The sequence below is a fragment of the Rattus rattus genome, chromosome 7 (assembly GCF_011064425.1).
Source record: "Rattus rattus isolate New Zealand chromosome 7, Rrattus_CSIRO_v1, whole genome shotgun sequence".
In the NCBI taxonomy this organism is placed as follows: Eukaryota; Metazoa; Chordata; class Mammalia; order Rodentia; family Muridae; genus Rattus; species Rattus rattus.
The window spans coordinates 22,675,747-22,694,486 of record NC_046160.1 but is presented as its reverse complement, the minus strand read 5'-3'; the positions used below and the strand labels follow the sequence as shown (position 1 = coordinate 22,694,486).

The following is an 18,740-nucleotide window of genomic DNA, read 5'->3' as shown; positions in this document are numbered from 1 at the left end:
TCAAGGAACTGGAGTTCTGGATAGTTTGAGCTACTATGGGGGTGTTGGGAATCAAATCCAGGTTTTCTGCAAGAGTAGGTGTGTGTGTCTATGTGTGTGTGTGTGTCTGTATTTATGTGTATTTGAAGGACAGAAGACAACTTCTAGTGTCATTTCTCAGTAGCTGCCCTCCATTCTCATTGAGACAGGGTCTTATTGGCCTAGGGTTTGCCGTTTTGCTAGGCTCTCTAGCCAGCCAGAAAGCCTCGGAGATCTGGTGTCTCGGCTGCTCTGGTGATGTGATTACAAGGATGCACCATCATACCTGTCTTTTTAGTGTGGGTTTGGGAGAGCCATCTTCTCCTGCCGCCTTACCCTCGTGTGTGTTTGGGGCTATGTGTTTGTGTGTTAACATGTATGTTAAGGTGTGCATACATACCTGTGCGCATGCATCCTTTGTAGGCTAGACTGGCTGGCCGGGGAGCGCTGAGGCTCTCTGACTCTACTCCCCTGTTCTAGCATCACAGGCTTCATCCTGCAAAGAAGGGCATCGTGTTTAATCACTGGCTGTGACTGAAGCCACTTAGCCATGTTTTCATATCTCCCACCTGTAGGTCTTCTTCCCAGAGTCAGGACAGCCAGACTGTTTAAAGGAGATGAGTTTGGAGACAAAGGGTGGAGGCCGAGTTCAGCGGCGTTCGGCCAAGATAGCTGTGTACCATCTTCAGGAGCTGGCCTCCGTTGAACTAACGAAGGAATGGCCGAAGAGGAAGGTGCTCCAGGACCTGGTCCCCGATGACCGGAAGGTCAGGTCACGTGTCGCTGATAGTCAGTATTTTGTAGGCTGTTTCCCAGGGTGGATTAGTGTGGCACTCGCCTTTGGCAGCTCACAGCAGCCGTAACTCCAGCTCCAGGGCATCTAAAGCCCTGCTCTGTCTCTGTGGGTGCCTCTGCTCACACTCACAAACCCACACACAGGCGCACAGATGTATATGATACAAGACATCACAACCCCCAACACACACACACACACACACACACACACACACACACACACGATAGGGTTTCTCTGTGTAGCCCTGGCTGTCCTGGAACTCACTCTGTAGACCAAGCTGGCCTTGAACTCACAGCGATCTTCCTGCCTCTGAGTGCTGGGATTAAAGGCAGTGCCACCACAGCCTCCTGCCCCACCCCTTCAACGTGTGATGAAGCTTTGAGCATGTTCTGGTCGGGAGTTGCATTCCTGCAATCCACTGTATCTTGTATTCTAGTTAAAATATACTCGCCCTGGGTTACCTACCTTCAGCCAGGAGGTCCTGCACAAGTGGAAGACAGATATCAAGAAGTATCATCGCATCCAGTGTCCTAACCAGGTGATTCCCCCTTGTCCTCTCAGCAAAGGCCTCTAAGAATCTGCTGCATGGCCCTCCGTCTCTCTCTCCGTCTCTCTGCAGGATAGCTGAATTGCCAGTACGGAATGCATATGTATGTGGCTAACTTGAGACACAAAGCTAAAAGACTCAGTTCTTTTAAGGTCTCATTGCACAATTTATACAGCTTCCTTCCATACCGTCCTGTTAGTCAAAGACATCACAGATATATTAGTTATATTTCTGTGGTTGTGATCTCATGACTAGGAACAACTTACAGAGAGAAGAGTTTGTTTGGGCTTACAGTTCTAACAGGACCAGAGTCCATCATGATGGCTGTCTTAGTTAGGGTTTTACTGCTGTGAGCAGACACCATGATGAAGGCAACTCTTATAAGGACAGCATTTAAGTGGGGCTGGCTTACAGGTTCAGAGGTTCAGTCCATTCTCATCGAGGTGGAAGCATGGCAGCGTCTAGGCAGGTTGGTGCTAGAGAAGGAGCTGAGAGCTCTACACCTTGATCTGACTGCGGCCAGGAGAACTGACTCTTCCACACTGGGCAGAAGTTCAAAGCCCACCCCACAGTGACACACTTCTTCCAACAAAGCCACACCTCCTGAGAGTGCCACTCACGGGGCCAAGCCTATTCAAACCAACACAGTGAGGGAAGGAAAGCAGCAGGTGGTGGGCATGATGTCCTTCCTCCAGTAAGATTCCACTTCCCAGAGGGTCTGCCACCTCCAAACAGTGCTACCAGGTGGGGACCAAGTGTTCCCACAGGAAGTCTGGAGGTTGGAATAGGAATGGCCCTGTAGGGGTTGGGGATTTAGCTCAGTGGTAGAGCACTTGCCTAGCAAGCACAAAGCCCTGGGTTGGGTCCCCCAGCTCAAAAAAAAAAAAAAAAAAAAAAAAAAAAAAAAGGAATGGCCCTGTAGGCTCATGTATTAGAATGCTTAGTTCCTAGTTGGCAGAACTGTTCGGGAAGGACTAAGAAGGGGGCTTTGTTGGAGGACGTGTGTCTCTGGCAAGCTTGGAGGTTTCAGAAGCCCATACCATTCCCAGTGAGCCCCAGCTCTGCTTCCGACTTGTGGATAGTGTAAACTCTCAGCTTCTGCTCTAGCACCATGCCTGCCATCCGCCAGCCTTCCCACCATGACGGTCACGAACTCACCATAGTCTGAAACTATAAGCCGTCCCTCACTAAATGCTTTCTTTTATAAGATGCCTCAGTCAGTGAGTAAGACAGAAATCTATAGGGGCATATTTCCTACTTAGACCATCACAGGAGGGCTAACCCAGACACATTGAGTGAGAATGGACTCCACTTCTCCATGATAGAGTGACAGATTTCAATTAGCTTCAAAATTGGCACCAGAGCTGATAGTGTAGTCCTTTTAGAAGAAGTAAATACAAATGAAGTTGGTATATTTCCACCAAGTTAAACAGAGTTAAAAATAGCTCTGAGGGGCTGGAGAGATGGCTCAGTGGTTAAGAGCACTGACTGCTCTTCCAGAATCCTGAGTTCAATTCCCAGCAACCACATGGTGGCTCACAACCATCTGTAGTGGGATCTGATGCCCTCTTCTGTGTCTGAGGACAGCTACAGTGTGCTCATATACTATATACTACTATATATATATATATATATATATATATATATATATATATATATATATACACACACATATACATATACAGTCTCAGACTGTGTGTTCTGTTAAACATCAGTGAGAAGAGCAAGGACAGGAATAGCTTAGACTTCCTGGAGCCATTTTCATCTTCTTTATCATCCTCTCTTTCCTGTTTCCTTCTTGCCTCTGTGCCTTTCATGTGTGGGTGGTTGTTGTTGTTGTTGGGTTTTTTTGTTTGTTCTGTTTTGTTTGGTATTTGGTTTATGGCACTGGTGATCTTCTACCTCCAAATGTGGGACTGGTCAGTAAATGATTATATTGCTAAGGGAAGGTTCTGTATGGCACAGTACTCACTTTTGCTTCTCTTTTTCAGGGTTGTGAGGCTGTCTACAGTAGTGTATCTGGCCTTAAAGCGCACCTGGGCTCTTGTACATTGGTTTGTAACATTTTCTATGTACTCTTAAAGTGTCCTCTTTGGTAGTCTGGCATAGAAGAAGGCTCAGTTTAGGTGGACAACCAGGCATCCTGTTGGCCGTCATCAGAGGCTGTCTTTGGCCTCAGGATCATGCACATTCTTGGTCCTGTTGGGTTGGGCAGCAGGTGCATCTAGGATACAGAAAAGGTCAGCAAAGTTTTGTCACACCTACCTGGAAGGAACTGGAAGGGAAGTCTGTGAATTTGGAATCCCAGAGATTCCAGAGATTGCTTCCTTTGCCCTGGTCCTCACACACTGGGCCTACCTTGCCATATTTTGCCATAATCTTCCCTTCCTAAGAAGTCCTCAGATGGGCTGGACAGATGGCTCAGCGGTTAAGAGCACCCGACTACTCTTCCAGAGGTCCTGAGTTCAATTCCCAGCAACCACATGGTGGCTCACAACCATCTGTAAAGAGATCCGATGCCCTCTTCTGGTGTATCTGAGGACAGCTACAGTGTACTTATATATAATAAATGAATAAATCTTTAAAAAAAAAAAAAAAAAAAAAGTCCTCAGATGAACCCATCTGGACTCTACTGGCCTCGGGGGATGGGGACAGGACAGAGCGTCAGGTGACATACACTCACCTCCCAGAATCTTCTTCATGTTAACCCAGGTGCCCCACAGCCCACAAGCCATGAAAAATGCTGCCTCTTTCCAGGACCGTACAGAAGTTTCTCCTCACACAGATGAGCGCTGCTGAAACCTGCACTTCAGCACGGAGAGGGAATCTCAGTTGAAGGCACCAAGGGCATTGTAGGCGCCAGGTCTGGGTAGCAGAGCTTAGGACAGTGTCACTAGGATAGTTTCTGAGTCCTTAAGCTAGGTATTGCCACAGTGGGAAGGATGTTCCACGGTGTCTCTAATGACCCTGGGGTGTTTGATGGCTTATGGAGAAGAATCAAGAATGCCAGAGAACGAGGTGAAGGAAGCAGAGACGGTAGAAACATGCAGCTCGGGATGGAGCAGCAGGAGGGCCGTGGCAGGCTGGGCTGCGGTGCTGTGGGTTCCGGTGGTGAGGGTTTCCCTTAGCTGGATTTTGTAAAATACATTGCTGTGTTGGACCATTTCCCATGACTTCTGATTAAGAGACTCCCCGTTCCTTTTCTCACAATCACTGCCCAGGTCCCAGGTATTTTTTCTGAATTTACCTGTGGTTCTCTTTTCTTTCTGTCTTTGAAACAGGGCACCTTCGTGGCTGGAAAGTACAAGTGTCTTTTGTGTCAGAAAGAATTTGTGTCAGAGAGTGGTGTCAAGTATCACATCAACTCCATCCATGCCGAGGTACGCTCCCTACCTTCCCTCGTGTGTGTAATCCTGTGTGCCCTATCGTGAAGCTGTCAGAGTTGACCTCCCCCCTGGCTTTATGTTCTAGGACTGGCAAAGATACTCATGTTGAACTTGCCAGAGTTAAATGCTCTCTGAAATTACATGAATGTAAATGAAATTTTCTGTGAAGAAAATTAGATAAATAAAGCTCACTGGCTGGCGTCTTTGAGCCCCTAGAATTCTCTTAACTGTGATTAAATGAAGCATTAGGAAGTTACATGTTTGATCTTGTTTTACAGCATTTTCTTCTGATAAACGTTCAGATGTTTTAATGTTTTTTAATAATTGGGGGTCTATAAATTATCATCAGTTGTGTGTAGTTTTAAAAATGCGCTTACTCTTTCTTGGGAGCTCTCCTTGAGTTCCTGGCTATGCTCTGAGAGCAGCCATTTTGCTGGCTTCTGTTTTCCTGTTCCTCTGGCTGGCAGACTGCACCTCCTAACAACCACCCCTCCTGAGAACCTGGAGCTCCTGCTTGCATTCTACCGACCAACCACCCCATGGTCTGCTTTCTCCTCCCACCTGAGTCGCAGTGGATGGAAAACACCAGACAGCCTTAATATTTTAAAACCAGCCAGATAGCACAACTGTTAGGTGAAGCATATCCTGCCCCATTTTCCTTAGCCTCAGCATCTGCCTGCAGAGACTACAAACTATCAGCCCTGAGACCTGCATGTCTGTCCTTCCTATCCACTCTGCATTCCCAATTCTCTGAGTCCTTTTCTCTTCCTCCTGGGACACAGAAATCCCACCTTATCCTTTGCCCAACAGTTGGCTTCTGCTGTCTTTATTGACCACCCAATCAAGAAACAATTAGGGAAGTAGATTTTAGTTATCAGCTCCTCTCCCTACACTCATCATCATCTACATGGCTGTTTTCCTGAATGTATGCCTGTGTCCTGTGGGTGTCTGCTACCCTTGGTAGTCAAAACTACCAGAACTAGAATTACAGAGTCACCCTGTGGATGCTGGCTCCTCTGTAAGAGCAGCCAATGCTCCTGACCCCTGAGCATCTCTAACACAAACTGCACCACAGAAGACAAAGAAAAGGGGAACACGGCAAAGTAACCACTTGCCAAATCAGTTCTTTATCCCAGTATTTGGAATATTGCTTTTACTCCGTTGATAAATGTAGTGATAAGATAACAGTGTCACCCGCAATCCTGGCACTCTGGAGGTGGAGGCAGAACTTCAGCAGTTGGAGGTCAGAACTGCACACTGAGCTCAAGGCCAGCCCCAGCCCCATCAGGCCCTGTCTGAAAAGGAAGTGAGCAGCAGTGAAACACTTGACATGTTCTGCTATCAGGCCTTCCCGTGTGCTTTCTCTGAAGCCTTACAGTTTGGACTCACTGAGTTTCAAAAGCTCCATAAGCACAGGTGGCCGTGGCTGTCACCTTTCATTGTGTCGTTGTTGGGAGGCTGCACTTCACTCATTTGTTTGTTTCCAGTCTTTTTTCTTTTTTTTGGGGGGGGGGAATTCATCACATACTAATGCGCACTTGGGGCCTCACTGATCTGTCCTGTGGTGGTGCTCCTCTACCTACAGTTGTGCTCCTCTAGCCTAGCTGTTTCCTGTGAGTTGCTATTCAGACCTGGGAGACTGATTTGATTACTTAGATTCAGGCTTTTGCTTTTCCAGAAGAATACTTTATAGTAAGTTTCCTCTACCACATAATTTTCTATAATGAGGCTCAAAGAGTGACTTACAGGAAGTCAGAAGGAAGGGAGATTGGCACTCAGGGGGTCTGCTTGGGGATCTGCTCCTGTCTCAAGAGGAGGTGACAGTGACAGGACAAGTAAACACTTTGTAACCACAACCTTCTTTCTCTTCTTCCTTCCTTCCTTCCTTCCTTCCTTCCTTCCTTCCTTCCTTCCTTCTTCTTTCTTTCTTTCTTTCTTTCTTTCTTTCTTTCTTTCTTTCTTTCCTCCTCCTCCCTCTTCCTCCTCCTCTTCCTCTTCCTCTTCCCCCCTCCCTCTTCCTCCTCCCCTCCCTCTTCCTCCTCTTCCTCCCTCCTCCTCCCCCCCCTCCCTCCTCCCCCTCCCCCTCCTCCTCCTTCTGTGTGAAATTGCATGTATGCATGTGTACCACCTTGTGCTGGGGACAGCAGGGGTCAGACTCTCGAACTGTAGTTATGGGTGGTTGTCAGATGCCACCATGTGGTTGCTGGGGACAGAAGCTGGGTCCTCTGGAAGAGCACAAAGTGCTCTTAGTTGCTGAGCCATCTCCAGCCCAGGTTTGGGTCTTTGAGGCAGGGTGTTGAGCAGCCCAGGTTGTCCTTAGACTAGCTATATCTTGAAAATGATCCTTCTGCCTCCGGCTCTTAAGTGCTGTAAGATTTCAGGCGTGCACTACACACCTGTGTCCTGATGACATACGAAACTACCCAGAAGCATACGTTGCACAATCTACATTTAGGAAAGCTGATGTACACTGCACTTCTCCAGAATGGAGCTCCAGGGTCCGTCTGCTCCCTCGTTGCTTTGCTGTATATCTGACACTGCCTTCTCTCCATGCTTCCTGTCCCTCGTCTTGTCCTTTGTGGGGTTTCTGAGCAGTCCCATGTCTCTCCCCTGTAGGATTGGTTTGTTGTGAACCCGACGACCACGAAAAGCTTTGAGAAGCTGATGAAGATAAAGCAGCGGCAGCAGGAGGAGGAGAAGCAGCAGCAGCAGCATGGCAGGCGGCGCTCTCTGCGAAGGCAGCAACAGGCGCGCACGGAGCCTCCAGAGAGCCAGCCAGAGCCAAGGGCAGGGAAGGAGCAGAGCGGGAGTGAGGAGCTGGCGGGACCCGAGCCGGAGCCAGCGCCAGCGCCAGCACAGCCCCAGAAAGCTGAGCTCACCAAGACCACTCACAAACGAGGGAGGAAATAGGCAGCCGCTGATGGTGCTTGGAGGAGAGTGGATGCGGTGCAGCTGGCGTGGGCACATGCAGGCGAGGCCTGAGTCGTGGGGCTGGGTGAAGATGCTTTCAGCTACTGCTGCTGGGCGGTGGCTCTCAGCTCCTCTGTAAATTTCATGGTCTTCCTGACTCGTTCACTTTCTCCCCTCCCTGCCTTAGGTTCATATTCCCATGGAGTCCTCTTGCTTTTCTGTTGCCCAAAGAGCTCCCCTGGAAAAGCCGCTGCAAGCCCCCTCGCCCTGTGCAAGGCTAAGAAAGAAGCCTTCAGCTGGTTTTCTTCGTTCTTTCCTGTCTGGGTTATGAATGTTCTTGGAATCCATTGATTTAGTGGCTACCCCATCTTTTAGTTTATAAAACAGTTCCAAACTAATCTTTTTCAAGGCTGTAACAGGTTTTATCCTTCTGTGTTTGTGACATGGGAGGACTAGAATGGAGAACTGCCACTTTTGTTACGATGTGGCCTGAACCCCGGGCACTGGAACCTGACAGGCTGCTTGTCTTTAATTAGGTTTACTGTTGAGAGGAAGGAAATGATTTATCGTGGAAAAGCTAGGCGCTCACTGAGCTTGCTGTGGAGCAGGGACTGCCTGGACCCATAGGATTGAGATCAGCCTGAGGAGTCTGTGTCCCAAACACTAAGATGGCAAGAGAGGGACAGCCAATGACAGTGGATGCTGCCCCCTCCACAGAAACTCGACTTTGCGTCCTTGGTTTTAAGGACTGAGAAATGACTTAGTCCCTCACTGTGTTGACTTGGTGCTCTGGCCCCTGGCAATGCCACTGAGGCTGCAAAGCAAGGTGTGCTGTCCCTCTCCCGTGCTTACCTCACTCGTTAGGCCACACCCACTTAAGTCGTCCAATGGCATCAGCCCACCTCTGTCTGAATGTTGGAGAATACTGTCCTACTGTTTTGTATATGAAGTTCTGTCAGCTTTATATTGTGAGATTCTGACAGCAGATGTAGATATTCCTCTGGAACGGGAAAGAATGTAGCTCATGCCTGTCTGGTGGCGTTCAGGGGGCTCTTCCCCGTGAGGGCGGATGTCTTGGAACATGGGTTAGCGTAAGTAGCCTCGTTGTCGTGTTTCTGGTTTCTCTTCCTCCTTTTGTGTAAATATTGTTCTTCTATATTCCCACCTATCGTGTGGCCCATGCCACTGACAAAGCTAACCTTGATAAGGACAAATGCTACCTTTCCAGACTCTGAAAGGCAGTTTGCCACCCCTCAAGTCTCTGTTCTCTGTGCTCTTCTAAATAGTCTTATCATGTGTACTTTGTGGAGATCACTTTCCAGTAATGGGGCATTAAAACTTGGGCACTGCCAGAAGGGTCATTTCGAAACAAGTCAAGGAAATTATGTGTTTGTGCTGGTCTTCATTCCTGCCTACACCCTTAAAGCCCCTGTAGTAGGTGAGGGTGTGGAGGAGGAGAAATACGAAGCTATGTGAAGTTGTGGTGACAAGGACTTGGAGAATATTTGGCAAATAAAATGACTCACCTAGAAAGTCTGTGGTCTTCTTCGCTGCTGCTCTGCTCTCGGACCCCTTGGTGACACATGGGACTCAAGAGAAGTGGGGGAGTTCCAGGTCATCTCAGCTTTCTCAGCTCCTGAAACCTGCTAGTCACTGTTCCAGGCTAAGGGACACATGGGCAGACTCCGTGTCCTGCTTGTCCTTCCTGCCCTGCATGTGGCAGATGAGTAGCCAGCCAGTGTGTCTGCTGGAGTCTGCAGCTGCGTGCTATGGAGACCACCTAAGAGAGGGATGCAGCTCTGTGATTAGTGGCTGGCTAGCTGTACACGGGCCCGTGTTTGGTCCCTAACACTGGGGAGAACATTCTCATCTGCATTCACTCCTCTGCTTCCTGGTGCCAGTTATGGAAGCTTTTCTGTCTACCGCACCCTGCATGTCTGATAGACTATCATCTCCAAAAGTGTGACTGAATAAATCCTTCTCTGAAGGGAAAAGGCAGACAGCGTGCCACATGCATCTTTCTACCGTGGCCAGTTAGATGCAATAGAGATAAGGCCTCATAGGAGAGAAGGGCAGAGCAGAAGGTAGTGGGCTCAGCCAGCTCCTGAATGTGAAACTGAAGCAAGAGGCCACAGGGATGTCGCTTTTCTTGTCCATCACAGTTTCCTCAACTTGTTTCTTTATGCAGTCTTGGGCCACATGACCAGGGGTGGCCCCACCCACAGTGGGGACCCAACCACATCCATTATTAAGAAAATGCCCCCCCCCAAAAAAAAAAGAAAATGCCCCCAAAAGCTTGCCTGTCAGCCAGTCTGAGGAAAATATGACGTTCCCTCTTTACAGATGACCTAAGCTTGTGTCAAGTTGACAAAAACCTAACTGGCATAAATATTGCTAATTCTCCATCAGCCATTCATTCAAAAAATCAAAATAAATCATTACAAAAAATATTTCTCTACAACTCAGAATTTCTTCTTGTGATACTTCTAAACCTATTGAGACACCTGGGTGCTGGGCATGGTAATCTTATATAATATAGATTAATATGGAATGATTAAATATGTGTGTGTGCCTGCATGCTCAAGCACCACAGTGAGCATGGGGTGGTCAGAAGACAATGTATAGCTCTGTGATTAATGGGTGACTAGCTTGTACACAGACCTGTACTCATTAGTTAGGGTTTTACTGCTGTGAAAAGACACCATGACCAAGGCAGGTCTTATAAGGACTACATTTAATTGGGTCTGGCTTATAGGTTCAGAGGTGCTCATTCCAGTATCATCAAGGTGGGAACATGGCAGCATCCAGTCAGGCATGGTGCAGGAGGACCTGAGAGTTCTACATCTTCATCTGAAAGCTGCTAGCAGAATACTGGCTTCTAGGCAGCTAGGACAAGGGTATTAAAGCCACACCACAAGGCCACACCTACTCCAACAAGGCCACACCTCCCAACTGTGCCACTCCCGGGCCAAGCATGTAAAAACCATCACAGTGTGGGAGTCAGTTCTTACAATCTACCACGTGGATTCTAGGCATCAAAAACTCAGTAGTTACCAGGGCCTCGGTGATGATTGTCCTAAGCCGGCCAGGTGAATACTTCAGTCTGTCTGGGTGTTGTCAACCAAGACATACTTGGCTCAAGAAATCCACTAAAGAAGTGTTATTACTTGTGCAGTGCTGAAGGATAATTGTCAGTACTGATCACCAGTAATACCCACATACTGCCAGGTCACGTGTGTGTTTTCTCAAGCCACCATGTGGGTGCTGGGAACCCAGGTCCTATGCGAAAGCAGCAAATGCTCTTAACTCTTCATTCATGTCAGAGAGAGACAGAGAGAGAGAGAGAGACAGAGAGACAGAGACGAGACATGAGACATGAGACAGGTCTTATGTATCCTAGTCTGGCCTTCGACTCACTACGCAGAAGAGAATGCCCTTGAACTATTGGTTCTCCTGCCTCCGCCTCCAGAGTGTTGGGATTACAGGTGAGTGCTACCATTCTGTTGGTGCTGGAGATTGAACTCAGTACTCTGCATACCAGGTAGGCACTCTGACGGCTGTACTAAACTCTCAGCCCTTCTCGGTCATTCATTTAAACTTTTAAAATATTCTGTCTCTGTCTCTGTCTCTCTGTCTCTCTGTCTCTCTGTCTCCCTCTGTGCGTGCGTGCGTGCGTGCGTGCGTGCGTGCGTGTGTGTGTGTGTATAGTGATCCCCTCACCCTCAAGCAGGTCTACACATAAACACATAAAACTAAATCTTTTTAGGGGTTGGGGATTTAGCTCAGTGGTAGAGCGCTTGCCTAGGAAGCGAAAGGCCCTGGGTTCGGTCCCCAGCTCCGAAAAAAAGAACCAAAAAAAAAAAAAAACTAAATCTTTTAAAAGTGAGTGAGAAGAAGAGAAGAAAACGAAGACAGGTGCACCAATAAAGGGAGAAGGGAGGTTGTCATAGAACTATAACCTAGATGGGTGAGACCCTGGAATCAATCCCCAGATGGCGTCCACCCCTTCCTGGCCACACCTATAAAATTTGCCTTCCTACCTGAATATCCACCTGCTACATCTATGCTCAACTTCATCTCTTGGTTCGAAAGCTAACTTGATTACCCACAAAACGGCATCCCCCTAACACTCAGTCACCTCCTTAATTGCTTGCTGTATGAGTACAGTCAGTCCTTTCTTCATACCGTTTTCTAAGAGTGGGTTTCTCTGTGTAGCCCTGGATGTTCTGGAACTCTCTCTCTCTGCAGACCAGGCTGGCCTTGAACTCACAGAGATCTACCTACCTCTGCCTCCTGAGTGATGCGACTAACGTACACCACCACCACCGTGCCTGCCTTTTCACGCTCGTCCACAAGAATGTTAACCTCATAACACGAGGATCCTTGTTGGCTTCAGCTCTGCTCTTTGTTCATTCCCAGGACGTGGTAGGTCCAGCTTTGACAACGCTTCACTGCTACCTTGACCGCTTTTTCTGCAGTTAAGGCAAGGGTTACTCTTATGCCTTGGCTTCTAGGAACTTGCCCGTTTCATCCTCAAGACAATGGACAACATGGACAGTTACACCAACTGTGCATTGGGAGCATGCAGAAGATAATTCTTGACTCAAGCGCAGATCCCAGGGTACCCAGAAAAAGGAACTGGAGTGGTAGTCAAGTTGCCCAGAAGGCAACCACCTGGACTCTCCACCACCCCAGAGACTCTTCTCTCTTCAGCTTTCTCCTACTATAGGCAGTCTCTTGACAGACCCCTACCACATCTCCTCAGGAAGATGGTTCTTCTGGACTTCTGCCATTCCCAATACCAACAGACAGTGGTCTGAGGTCCTGTGAGGTTGCTGACTCAGCAGAAGCTGCAGTCTGACTCCTCACCATAGAGACACCAAATCACTAGAGAGACTTCTGTGACATTCCATGAGGCCATTGTGCAGGGAACATTTGACCCCAATCAGAGGAAAAGGATACAGCTGTGGGCCAGGGAGGCTTCCGTGGGTTTTACCCTGCTGGTGCTGACTGGTGCTAGTACCTAAGGAATGGGAGGGTTTGTGAGAAGTTGTGTAGGTGCCTGAGACAGAGAGTTGGTGGCAGTCGAATGGGATGTAGGAGGAGGGGCAGGGCCCTGCTCCTCAGGAGTGAGAGAGGAGATGGAATCCCAAATGCAGTGCAACTGCATTTCACAAGACAGGAGTCCCAGGTCTGAGGGCAAATCCAGGCATCCTGCTAGGACTAATTTTATAGATGAGACCAAGAAATGTGATGTCAACACTAGTTGCACAAAGTCCGATCCTGTGTTCCCCAAACTAAAGACTCCTCTTAACGATTGTGCTCCCCAAAGGCAAACATGTAGCATGAGTTCTTTGGCAAAGGCCCTCGGTGGGCACCAGACTTACTTCCATCAGTCCCTGAGTTCTGGAACCAGGTAGGTACTGAGGCGGGGTTGGTGTGAATGGAAGGTCTCCTAAGCTTGAAAACAGTGATGGAAGAAGGGCGGCCTGGGAGATGCTTCAGTGGCTCAGGCTTGCCACGTGACACGAAGCCCTGAATTCAGATCACCAGCACCCAGTTACAGAGCTAGGCAAGGCAGCACATGCTTGCAACCCCTAAGGCTGGCATAGGGGCACAGAAATAGGCAGATCCCAGGTATTTATTGGCCAGCCATTCAGACTAGCCTAATCACTGAGCATTGTGTGTAGTGAGAGGCCCTGCCTTAGTTAGGGTTTCTACTGCTCTGACAAAACAACACAACCCAAAGCAACCAAAGCTGGGGAGGGTTTATTTCATCTTTGTTTCTGTGTAACAGTTCATCATCCAAAGAAGTCAGGGCAGGAGCTCAAGACAGGAACCTGGAGGCAGGAACTGAAGCAGAAGCCACTTACTTGGACTGCTTTCATTCATATATATATATATATGTATGCATGTATATGTATATATGTGTGTGTGTGTGTGTGTGTGTGTGTGTGTGTGCATACTGTAGCTATCTTCAGACACACCAGAAGAGGGCATCAGATCCCATTACAGAGGGTTGTGAGCCACCATGTGGTTGCTGGGATTTGAATTCAGGACCTCTGGAAGAGCAGTCAGTGCTCTTCTCTCCATCTGAGCCATCTCTCCAGCCCCCTTAGGCTGCTTTCTTATTCAGTTAAGGACCACCTGCCTAGGGGTGTGACCTTACCCTTATGGGCTGGGCCCACCCACATCAATCAATTTTTAATTAAAAAAAAAAAAAGACTTCTACAGATAATCTGATGGAGTCACTTTTCTCAGTGTAGTTCTTCCTCACAAACAACCCCTGAATATACCAACTTGCCAAACATCTGACCAGCAGCACTGGCTCTATCTGACACATAATGGAAACACAGAGGTTCAGTTTCCGGTTATTTTTTTCTCAGTCCCGCCTAAAGAACTGAAGAAGAAATATTTATTTCCTTTGTTCTTCTTCCAGATTTGCCCAGAGTTCAAAAGGTTCTCCTCAGCCATCAACGTATCTTACTATTCTAAATGAAATGTTCAAGCCAAAGAAGTCAAAGAAGCCAAAGAAATTAAAGAACAGGTTAAGAAAAAAGATAGTTGAGGCACTGGAGGATCTGAACCAAAAAATAGAAGAGGCCAAACTCCGGCAGGACCTCCTGTTGCAAGAGAGCAGGCTGCTGCAGAACGAAATTCTCTGCCTGGAAGCCGAGAACAGCTTCGTCAGGGTCCTAAGGAAACAAAGTAAGCAGTGTAAAAAGAAACACTGGGAACTGTGGAATCGATACTTTCAGGAATGTGAGGAGATTAGACGAGAGAAACAAGAACTGACACTCAGGTTTGCCCAGCAATCCGCCGAGCTTCAAACTCAGTTCTGGCAGGGGACAAGCCACCAGGTTCAGTTGAGGCGGCAGTTTCAGTCAATGGAGCATATTTCCTCCTTAAAGAATAACCAGAAGATGAAAATCCAGATGTTGGAGAAGGAGATAGAGAACATGAAAGTCGAGATGGCTCGGCAGGACCGCCAGGCACACTTGGAGTTCCTGCAGCAAAGGAAGCACCTAGTGAGACAGATAGAGGAACTAAAATCGCTGCAGGCAGGAGGCCAGGGCACCCCAGAGGTTAGGCGGAAGGCCAGGGTCTTGGAGTCCACAGCCAAGAAAGTGAATTCGGAATTTTGCGATGGTGTCTGCAGAGAGAACCAGGAGTTACAGGAGGACCTATTGAAGCTAATCCAGGAGTACCACCAGCTGGAGTGTATAAAGAGGAAGCTAGAGATGTGGAAACAGTGGCTGAAGGAGGAACGGTGGTATCGAGAAGCCTTAGTTAGGGGGAGAGGGCAGCTTAAGGCAAAGAGGGAGAGAAGTCATGCTTGTGACCTTTGACCCCAAAACCAGGGTGTCCTGAGGCCACACTGAACCATCCTCCCTGCACCAAATCAAGAATAAATCCAGTGTAGTTTATTTATTAGCCAGAACTACTCAGAACTACTAGGCCCTGTCAGTGTCTTAGTCTACTGGAGATACTGTTGGATGGCCAGTGGCGCTGGGCCAGCTTGGAAAAATCACGGAGATTTTTCATGATTCTTACATGTTCCCATGGGGGACCACTGGACACCATGGGATCATTGTTATAGACCAGTGTTCAATAAACACCAGTTCAGTAAAGTACTTCTCTGCCTCAGTCTGCCGTAGCACCTAAAATGGAGCTGCCTCCTCGTTCACGGAGGAAACGAAATGGGGTGGTGTTCAAAAAAGTGAGTTTAATAGCAGGAAGCTGCACTAGAACATTAAAGCCCACCAAGCAAACCAAGGAAGGGAACGCCCCAGGAAGAGACAGACACCGAGCGCAGAGGCCTTAAGTCAGAGTAAGGCGAGTCATTAAAATACAAACTGCATATAACTGAAGTATAGCCAGTGCGACGGCTCGGGTGCTAAGGATGCTTGCAGCCAAGTCCAGTGGACTGAGTGTGATCTAATCCCAACGTAGAGGGAAGAACAGACTCTTCTGAGTGGTCCTCTCATCTCCACACGAGTACCAGGGTACACACACCCCATGCATGCATGCATGCTCACTAAATGGGAAACCACAACTTGAAAGAAGTTTGCTAGCGAGTGCTCTGAGAGTTTGGGTAAAGGAGGGGAAGGTGAGGCTGGAAAGAGATACAGAGAGGCAGAAGCCAAGGAGACCCTGAGAATGATGCCGTTGGCTTCCACGTCTGAAAACAGGTGGGGCTGTTTGCTCCGGAATAGAGAAATGTCTAGGGGAGAGAGAGAGTAAAGAGGAGGCTCTCAGTGAGGAATGTATTTAAAGCACTGCTTTTAAGAAGGGAGGTGGGAGAGGGGTTGGGGATTTAGCTCAGTGGTAGAGCGCTTGCCTAGGAAGCGCAAGGCCCTGGTTTCGGTCCCCAGCTCCGAAAAAAAAAGAAAAAAAAAAAAAAAAAAGAAGGAGGTGGGAGAGAGATATTTTTGTTTTGTAAACTTTTTCTTTTTGAGGCAGGGTCTCACTTAGTAGCTGTCAAGCTGTCTTGGAATTCATTATGTAGCTATCATGTGGCCTTAAATGCATGGCAAATCCACCTGCATCAGCCTTCGGAGTGCTTCAATTACTGACGTGAGCCACTGCACCCAGCTGCTATGGACTTTAAAAGCTATTTTCTGAAGTACAAGAAGATACAACTCCTTATCCTTGTTCAGAAATAAAGTGTGCACTGTGCTCAGCTAGGCTGCTACCCCCGCCAGGCTGAAGCAGGAGGACCACAAGCTCAAGAGTGAGTTCAAGGCCACTTTGGCAACATTTTAAGCAATCTAAAAAAAAAAAAAAGAAAGAAAGAAAGAAAAGAAAAGAAATAAGGGATACAAAGTCAAGGTAGAGCGTTTGTGTAGCAACAGGAAAGGCCCTAGGTACAGGGCCTCCGTACTAAAAGTCAAATGAAAATTCAGTCTCAATCCCTCTGGACTGTAAGTTTGGTGTTTCTTATTCCTGTCCACAAATATATGTATACACACATAAACATGCACATGATACAATAATATAATTGGCACACTTGATGTGCTCCATAAATTGCTTTCCCCAGATACACAGGATAGTTTGGGTTTATTCATAATTATCAGGAGAAGCCCTTATTAAATTTATAGCTCATATAACCTGTGTGTGAATACATTACGTTTTATTCTTCACTCAGTTCAGGCAAGGTTGTGCACCACAGTGTTCTAGAGCTGGTTTTAAGAAACAAGAGTGTGCAATATCTCAACAGACTCATTTCTTGCCTCATTAATGGTTTCAGATAGCTGCTCCAGGTTACCAGGTGGGTCTCCTTCACAAGGCCACACAGGGAAGCAACCGTCTGCCATCTGTGTGCACGATTCTGCTGTAGGGCCCTGATGTAGCAGAGAAAGGAGAAAATGTCCCCTTTACTAACATCCTACAGGGAAGAGTGAGGCTGGCCTGCTACTTGGAGAAAGGTGACAAGTAGAAAGTTGGATGCATGTATTTGTCATACAAGTCTATAATTTAGGGAGATTAGAAAGGTTTTGGAGGACAGGGGTCTTCTCCGATAAATGTTCCCAGCATGCACTGTAACTTCTTCCCCTCTTGAGCATCTCCCTTGGCACACCAAAGTGAGGGGTATTTTCTGCATATGCCCGCACAACCCAGTCTTGTGGTGCAGGTTCAAGTTCATTTATTTATGAATCGTTTTTAAGTGACCGTTATTAAACTTATCCTCGTAAGGTTTTGGAGAATTAACGTGGCTCCTGTTCTGGCTTCACCCCGTTCTGGCTTTACACTGTACTGATTTACATTTCACATCTGCACACCTTTGCTATCTGTTGTGGTAAACACCATGGCCAAAGCATCGTAGGGAGGAACGGGTTTATTTTACTTCCATCATTGAGGGAAGCTGTTCTACTGCTGTGAAGCGACACCATGACCAAGGCGACTCTAATAAAGGAAAGCGTTTAACTGGGGGCTTGTGTACAGTTTCAGAGGTTTAGTCCATTATCATCATGGCACCTTGCATGGCATTGGAGCAGTAGCTGAGAGCTACCACGTCCAACAGAGAGATGGGAGGGAGGGGGTAGGGGTAGGGGAGAAGAGGGCGGGAGGAGGGGGAGGGGGAGGGAGGAGGAGACGGGGAGGGGAACTGGGAGGGGAGAGGGATGGGGAGGGAGGGGAACTGGGAGGGGAGAGGGATGGGGAATGAGGGGAACTGGGAGGGGAGAGGGATGGGAGGGAGGGAACTGGGAGGGGAAGGGGAGTAAGAGGGGAAGGGGGGTGGGGAGGGGAGGGGTAGAGAGGGAGAGAGAGAGGGAGAGAGACAGACACTGGACCTGCAGCTCTGGGCTCTTGAAAACCTTAAGCCCCTGTGACACATTGCCTCCACAAAGCCACACTTCCTAATCCTGTCAAAGAGTTCCATTCCTTAGTGACTAAAGATTTAAATATATGAGTGTGCAGGGATAGGGGGCAGGTGGGGGAATATTCTTATTCAAACCACCACAGGAACTTGGAGCAGAAATCACAGTGGAGTGCTGTTTGCTAGCTCCTTCTCCACCCTCTCACATTGGCTAAAATTCAAGACAACCTCCCACAGACATGATCACAAACCAATCTGATCTGGGGAATCTCTCAATTGAGACTCTGTCCCCACAGGTGACTCTTCTTTGTATCGAGCTGATACTCAAAGCTAACCTACACAGAACCATACTTGAGAGCTCATATTAATATCAACAACCTACATGTATCCAAAACGTGGCCTCCGGGTTGTAGTGTTCTACTGAATTTTTACAAGATGAAACAGTGTGGTCAACATAATCTATATCATGTCCTCTGATCACTTTCCTTTGAAGGAAAAGAAAAAGGAGTCCTGAAAAGGCAGAGGGTGGGGTATGGTTCAAGTACCGCACATATCTCCCTCACCTCAAATTACTCCTGACCTGCGGGGACTGACCCTGAACTTGGCTATCTCACTGCTTCGCTTTCTGAGCGATGGGAGTACAGGTGTTCTATAAAAGACCTTAAAACAAATGATCCTCAGGTTCGAGCTTCTCCTGCTACCCAAATCTATTTAAAACAAAACAAAACAAAACAAAACAAACCAGCCATGTGCCTTCTTTTA

At 47.8% G+C, this 18,740-nt stretch overlaps 2 protein-coding genes across 5 annotated transcripts in view; both read left to right on the top strand.

Annotated features, from left to right (window-relative positions):
• Znf512 (zinc finger protein 512) overlaps positions 1 to 9,190 on the top strand; it is a 30,713-nt gene extending 21,523 nt beyond the window's left edge. For 3 of the 4 annotated variants that reach the window (XM_032908975.1, XM_032908976.1, XM_032908977.1), the window contains 5 exons: positions 594 to 785; positions 1,251 to 1,352; positions 3,353 to 3,415; positions 4,643 to 4,741; positions 7,364 to 7,657. In XM_032908975.1, the coding sequence (XP_032764866.1) occupies positions 594 to 785; positions 1,251 to 1,352; positions 3,353 to 3,415; positions 4,643 to 4,741; positions 7,364 to 7,657 (750 nt within the window). Of the gene's footprint in view, positions 1 to 593; positions 786 to 1,250; positions 1,353 to 3,352; positions 3,416 to 4,642; positions 4,742 to 7,363 lie in introns of all 4 variants that reach the window. The other variant, XM_032908974.1, reaches the window with a different exon arrangement.
• Positions 9,191 to 12,798: 3,608 nt separating this feature from the next.
• Positions 12,799 to 15,006, top strand: Ccdc121 (coiled-coil domain containing 121). Its single transcript, XM_032908677.1, has 2 exons — positions 12,799 to 13,073; positions 14,097 to 15,006. Exons 1-2 carry the CDS (start codon positions 12,799 to 12,801, stop codon positions 15,004 to 15,006), a joined length of 1,185 nt encoding a protein of 394 aa, XP_032764568.1.
• The last annotated feature ends 3,734 nt before the right edge of the window (positions 15,007 to 18,740 follow it).